The sequence below is a fragment of the Electrona antarctica genome (assembly GCF_951216825.1).
Source record: "Electrona antarctica genome assembly, chromosome: 15".
NCBI classification, from domain to species: Eukaryota; Metazoa; Chordata; class Actinopteri; order Myctophiformes; family Myctophidae; genus Electrona; species Electrona antarctica.
The window spans coordinates 15,827,759-15,835,258 of NC_136796.1; the positions used below are offsets into that span (position 1 = coordinate 15,827,759).

The 7,500-nt window shown below is 45.3% G+C and overlaps 1 protein-coding gene across 1 annotated transcript in view; it reads right to left on the minus strand.

Moving 5' to 3' along the window:
- Positions 1-7,500, minus strand: part of LOC306938993 (gamma-enolase) — a 24,022-nt gene that overhangs the window by 14,606 nt on the left and 1,916 nt on the right. Inside the window, exon 2 of the mRNA XM_079523419.1 lies at positions 1,306-1,391. Within this exon, the coding sequence (XP_079379545.1) occupies positions 1,306-1,390 (85 nt within the window). The 5' untranslated portion in view covers position 1,391. The remainder of the gene's footprint in view (positions 1-1,305; positions 1,392-7,500) is intronic.

Below are 7,500 nucleotides of genomic sequence, written 5' to 3' on the forward strand. Positions count from 1 at the left end.
TGCTCCGCTGTTCTACGACAGAAAAACAGGTGAGGACAAAGCGTACGACAGCTCCCGACCAGACGTGGTTTTTGTCTTGGCTCAAGTTCAAAATCAAACGTTGGCGCAAATCGTAAATGCCGAAAATTGCGGTAATTTCGGCGTACACCCATATTTTGGCGTAAGCACGGTTGATAAATGAGGGCCTTAGAGTTTAGAAGGATGGACAGACCAGGAATAAGGAGATATTGAGACAGGAGGATGACAGAACAGAAGAGCAACAGATATGCTAATGGGGACTAATATGGCTACTGTAGCATTTTTCCTTTGCAGAGCGCTGCTTGGTTTAGAGGTCAAATGAAGGTCACCGCGAATCGCGATACGGAAACCGTTTTCCACATACTACTGACTACTATTGACCTAGAACCGACCAGCTGACGACCACAAAGAGCATGTTTATGTTCACATGGTGCTGTCCATCTACTGCAGGGGTGGGCAACTGGCGGCCCGGGGCCACATGCGGCCCCCACCTTCACTTAATGTGGCCTGCATGTTGTTAATACCAGAATACAGACATAGTATTGATTTCAGCTGTTACAATTCCAAACCCGCTTTAATTACTTCATGACTAGTATTAAATGACTAGTACTTAATGACTAGTATTAAAATGTTATTGTCTTTTCTGTCCAATGTAGTTATGTTAACAGTTCATAAAGTTAACATAACTATAACTAAATGCATTTGAAATTCAATAAAAAGGTTACTTTTCAGGATTCCAATTCTCAAGCAAAAAGCGTTTTGAGCTTGTACATCGGCCATTTTTGCTACGACAGTAATATGCATTGTGACCCTCTGGAGTGAGTGTGGAAATATATTGGCCCTCGCCATCGTCAAAGTTGCCCACCCCTGATCTACTGTATATGATTAGCCTACAATTACATGATTCTGAACATTCTTTGCTATAGGAGTGTGAACCAGTTCTCAAACTTTCCTAGAACATGTATTGTTGTAGATTTTAATTTGTCTGTCTGTCTGTCTGTCTGTCTGTCTGTCTGTCTGTCTGTCTGTCTGTCTGTCTGTCTGTCTGTCTGTCTGTCTGTCTGTCTGTCTGTCTGTCTGCCTGTCTGCCTGCCTGCCTGCCTGCCTGCCTGCCTGCCTGCCTGCCTGCCTGCCTGCCTGCCTGCCTGCCTGCCTGCCTGTCTGTCTGTCTGTCTGTCTGTCTGTCTGTCTTGCTTTCTTGCTTTCTTGCTTTCTCCCTCCCTTTCTTTATTTTCTTGTGTCCATAGTGTGATGGGGATGCTTGCTGACAGGCATGTTGGTGGTCACCTTTCTCAGTGCGCAGATCCACCTCCACCGTGGGGTTTCCCCGAGAGTCCAGGATCTCTCTGGCAACCACGCTCACAATCGACATCCTGAGGGAGAGAGACAGAGAGGCAGAGAAAGAGGTAAAGAGCAAACAAGAGACACAGTATTTAATCGGTTGTTTCTAATTGTTTTGACAGTCATGCCAATAAAGCACATTTGAACTTAATTGGAAGAGACAGAGAGAGAAGGAAGGAGGCGTTTCAGAATGTAGAGAGAGAGAGAGAGCGGGAGAGAAACGGGGCGAATTGGAGAGATAAACGAGAGGCAGACAGATATTTAGAAAAAGGGAGACAGAGTGATGGGAAAACAGAGAGACAGAGAGGGGTGGAAAGAGAGATACATGGAGGAAGAAAGCGTTAAAAAGGATAACAGGAAAGAGAGAGAGAGAGAGAGAGAGAGAGAGAGAGAGAGAGAGAGAGCTAATAATGAGAAAGGGCCTATTTTTGCATGAGAGCACACAGGACATCCTGGCAGAACACAGTCAGAAGGGAGAAGTGAATGAGGCCATGCAGAAATGCAGATGCAGTTAAAACCCATGGCTGAATGCAGGACGCTGAGTCGCTGTCGCACAGCAAATGGTTACACTGCGTTTTCGTCGCATTTGCTGAAGCATGCTGCAGTACTGTTTACCCATTTGTCTGTCTGTCTGTCTGTCTGTCTGTACGTACGTACGTACGTACGTACGTACGTACGTACGTACGTACAGTATCTGTGTAACAGTACAGCAGGAAGTGGTCCTATCTGTGCCATTGGTTGAGGTTGGCCATCATCACTGCTGTCGTTGGTAAAGGTCATGCACTCTCACACCCCCGCTAGATGTGTGCATTCGACTGGCACTGCTCATGAATATTACCCATTATGCTACGAAGGATAGATCATAAAGCTTCATAAAGCTGTCCAGACCTGCCTCTAATGATTATGCATGGCCGCGTTCAGGTTTGTGTGTGTGTGTGTGTGTGTGTGTGTGTGTGTGTGTGTGTGTGTGTGTGTGTGTGTGTGTGTGTGTGTGTGTGTGTGTGTGTGTGACTGTGTGGGCGTGCGTGTGTGTGTGTGTGTGTGTGTGTGTGTGTGTGTGTGTGCGCGTGTGTGTGCACAGTGCACACACACACACGTGTTCTCATCAATCAAAATATTAGCTGGTCAGTTCCGATGAACCATGCCTTGTATTTCTCAAATATGACGTCACAGATGACCTATTTGTGCTGTGCTGTGCTGTGCTGTGCTGTGCTGTGCCTTAAAAGCTTTACTGAATTTGCATCGGCAATGTCGCGAGACTCCATTGAGTTATGTACACTGCAGGAAATGTGGGTTTTGGGGTTTTATGATGCCTGCCAAGACAATTGGTTTCTTTTGCTATACATAAGCGTATAATCACCAAGTAATTCCATATGACATACCTACTCACACCATCTGAAGATGATGTGTGGGTTTGACTGTGCATGGTGCAAATGTGCTTTTTGTCAGGAACACCTCAGTATTTGGACCTGTATGCAGAATAACCCAGGCAACACTGACTTGCACTCAAGTACTTTTATTTGAACTCAGAAAACCCTCCCAGGGCATATATAACATAAAGTCCCACACTTGGGAAACACAGTGTTATAATCGAGCAACCTATACCAATAACACAGAGTCACTAATATACCTCCATGCTCATTAACCAAAGTCTCTTCAGCTTAGAAGCGCAGGTGGACACAGTCTCACAATCAGCCAGGGGAAGGGAGGCAACAGAGGGGCAAAGGTAGGGATGGCGGTCCAGGCGTGGTACGTCCTAGGACAGGACATGACACTTTTAATATATAATAATAATATATGTATAGTACCTGCTATGTACTTGAATACAACCAGAGCTTTCATGTTATGGTATTCAATCATGCTATTTACCACTAGGGCTGGGCATTTTTGGGAAAAAAAATCTAAAATAATAAAAATATATATTCTCAATAAAGAAAATGTAGTGAACTTGTAGATACATTGTTGACAAAGTACAAAATAAAGCAGGAAAACACTAGTATGATATCCAAACTCCCAGGCGATATCTATAGTCTCATATCAGAATATACAGGTATAATATCAATATTGCCCAGCCCTACTCTTCACCTGGATTGATCACCCTGTTTCTTAAATCCTGGTTTTAGAACCCGGACCACATGGGTCAACTCATTACTCAATACCTCATCTCCTCTCATTCGCCTCCTTTCCTCTATGTGTCAGGGGCCTTTCAACAGGGGGTCCTTGACCCCTAGAGGGTTCCCAGAGTTATGACAGGGGGGGGCGATGCCAAACCTTTGTGTGATTATTTATGACTATTTATTTTATTTATTAGATTAATAACATGAACCCTAGCATCCCTATTGTGGGCCAACATTCACAGAAAAAAGACAATCTATAAGCTATTTTTTGCATTTTTCAGTGAATGTTGGTTGTTTGGTGTAGAGGTGTACTTAGAGGTTTACTGTAGTAAAGAAGTGGTTAAATGAATCCAATATATTAATAGAAAACATAATGTGCAATTAAATAAAATTGTTTAATCAGCGATACAATTGTATTCAATATGTAGTGGGGGGGGGGGGGGGGGGGTCTCTGCTTCACCTCTCTCTGTCAGCTAAGGGGTCCTTGGGCTGAAAAACGTTAAAGACCCCTGTTCTATAACATATATCTCATTGATATTCCACGCGAGCAAGCACTGCAACAACACGCCAGGCTTTCATGCCGCCATGTCCTCATTCCACATGAATACTTTATTGATCTATCGGGAGCTAAATATGGCTCACTATAAACCTCAGCGTAAGGAAACATCACCGTATACAGAAACCATGCATTACCTACTACTACTACTAGAGCGGTGCCTGTTGGAGCCTCTACAGCGGTGCCTGTTGGGCACTGGCCTACTTGGAACGATGCAAGTTGGAAATTAATGCCCCACCCAGATATTATGTCTGTGTCCCTTTTATGCCCATATTATGGAGTTCTTTGTCAGGCATGCCCAAATATGGAGTCTATGCAGACGCCAGAATGATGTCAGAACAGGTCAGCTCCATATATGGACACTGGGCAGGGGTCCTGTCCAGAGCCCGGGCAGAGGCCTTTTTGGGGCGGTTTTGGACAACCGGGCACTGCACCCCCTGTGGTGGTGTGGAACGCGTGTGTCGAATTTGAAGTCGGTGGGGCAAACTATTCTCGAGTTATGTGGATTACAGACGTACACACACAGAGACTTGGTGCATTTATAGTTAGATTCCTATATATGCACATTTTTGAGTGGTGTAAACCACTCCTACGACTGGCTTTGTTAGTTTACGTGTCTGTCTGTCTGTCTGTTCCAAAAAAAAAAATTAGCATGGTTGCTACGGTCACCCAGTTCACCCGGGTGTGATTTCATTACGTCAGACATTACGTCAGACCACAGCTGATCAGGCTATATAATATCTTACACCACTCAGTTCACACGGGTGTGATTTTTCTTACACGTGAAACCTAGCATCCCCATTCTAGGGCTCTCTTTCTGCAAAAATAGCAGATCCTTTATAAGCTCACAATGCATGGGAAAGACATTTTTGGCGAATATATTTAGTGTGGAGGAAGAAATCATACCTGTGTGAACTGAGCGGTGCAATTTATTGTTATAGTTACTGTACTGTACTGTGCTCAGTACTGTATTATAGTCTACTGTGCTCTGTACTATTTGGAAAAAATCACACCCGTGTGAACTGAGTGGTGCAAGGTCTTATATAGCCTGATCAGCTGTGGTCTGACGTAATGTCAGTGACCACAGTAACCATGCTCATTCTTTTGGGCCCCACGTACAGGTACACACAAACACGGATACAAACAAAGCTGGTTGTTGGAGTGGTTTGCACCACTCAAAAATCTTTGAGAAATGACAGAGTTACCGTGTGGGGGTCCCCGGGGTTGTCCCCAGAACATCCAGACCCCCAGGAACGCACCCAGGGGGCCGGCCCGGTTCCAGAGAGCCTTCCCATGTCCGAAACTGTCGAGAAATGACAGAGTTACCGCGTGGGGGTCCCCGGGGGGTCCCGGGAACATCCAGACCCCCAGGAAGGCGCCCAGGGGGCCGGCTCTGTACTATAGGGGTGTGGTGTGTCTTTCTACAGCAACAGACAAAATCATTGTCAATAGAGTCACACATATACGATATGGCACGCACGCACGCGCACGTTGTTTGATGTTAAACTAACTCCCAGAATGTTGCTGTGCAGAGAGCGACACATATAGTGGAAGCTCGTCAGTGTTAAAATTCCCTTGGACACTATAGCCTATACATTATCATCTGAAAAAGGCTATAGTGCACATTCCCCAGACCCAACTCCAGCGCATCAGGTATGCCAGTTTTCTATTGGTTACAGAGGGTGTAACATTCTTTGTTTTTAGCTTTTTGTCCTAACTCGCATTTGCAAATGGGCTTTTTGTGCTAACACAAACATTAAATGCGGTGCCAGATCCATATATGGAGATACAGGAGTGATCAGGTTCAGATCCCGGGCAGAGGCTTTTGTGCTGGTTCTGGACAACCGGAAATGCATGGCCCACCCAGTTATTATGTATGTGTTCCTTTTTCTGTCCATATGGAGTTATTGTACGCCAAATGAGGCTTTTGTGCTGGTGTGTTGTGATGTCAGAACAGGCCAGCTTATGGAGTTCTGTGTCAGGCATGCCCAAATATGGAGTGGTGTGTGATGTCAGAACAGGCCAGGTCCATATTATGGACTTTGGGCAGGGGCCCTGTCCAGAGCCCGGGGCCTTGCATGGTTGGTGCCTTGCATGGTTTCCGCCGCCATCGGTGTATGATTGTGTGTGTGAATGGGTGAATGTAATGCACAATCTATGTAAAGCGTCTTTGATAAAGGCGCTATATAAAATGCACCATTTACCATTCACCATAGCGTATATTTGTAGACTACACACTTGTCATTTAACACACAGGATCTTACTGTGTGCTACAAGGGCTCGCAAATGGAGACATTGGTGTGGAGATTCAGGTTGGGTTCTTAGTTATGGTAGAGTCATTCTAACCACTAGACCACTTTGTTAGTTCCACGTCGTTGCCTTTTACTTTAACTGGGTGTCAGGATAGATGACTTGCGTTGGTTCCTGGACTGGTTCAGGAAAAAAATACTGCTTTAGAGTGCATGTTCTCTCTCTCTCTCTCTCTCTCTCTCTCTCTCTCTCTCTCTCTCTCTCTCTTGCACGCAAGCACTGCAGCTCGCACACACACACACACACACACACACACACACACACACACACACACACACACACACACGCACACGCACGCGCACACACTCACACATTCTCTCTGTGCTACTCTTAACCCTGTACAAGCAACAGGCCATAGGTTACAAATCAAATCAGGGAACAATAAAAGCTATGAAGAGCATGCAGGCGGTGTGCACTGTATTGATGGACAAGGCTTTTATTACGGTCTGTGGTCTGGTGTTTGCTAGCCGATCTATAGGCTCACAATGCGCCCCATCACGACATATTGTGAGCTTGTACATCAGGCTATTTTCGGCACATAACACCATCGTGTGACGACAAGTATGAATTACTGTTTTATTATATTTATTTTTGCTCAGTGTACAGTGGCAGCCATGACAGAGGTCAGCATACAGCTAACGTATGCAGACATACAGCAATTTGCAAATGTAATGCATGCATTGTTGTATTGCAAATGTAATGCATGCATTGTTATATATGGTTTTGTCACAGCATGCATTCGAAGACCAATATGTAGTATATCAGACTAGAACATGAACCATCTCAGAGAAATGTATTGTTCGCACGCACGCACGCACGCACGCACGCACGCACGCACGCACGCACGCACGCACGCACACTGCACACACACACACACACACATGTGGGTGGTTGGGTGTATCTAGTTGTGACAGACATGCATTTTCCTTAAATCGCACGCATGCGCGCACACACGCGTGCACACGCACACGCACACCACCAACAATTACACATAACATCTCCAGCAGTGACAGGCTAATTTCAAGCAATTGTAACTCCGAGACCATTTTTACACTCAGAGTTACATTAACACTAAAGTGGCATCTCTCCACAGTCCACAGTATAGCGTAAATGTAGCCATACATTACATAACCCTACAGCAGCAACACGCATGCTCTC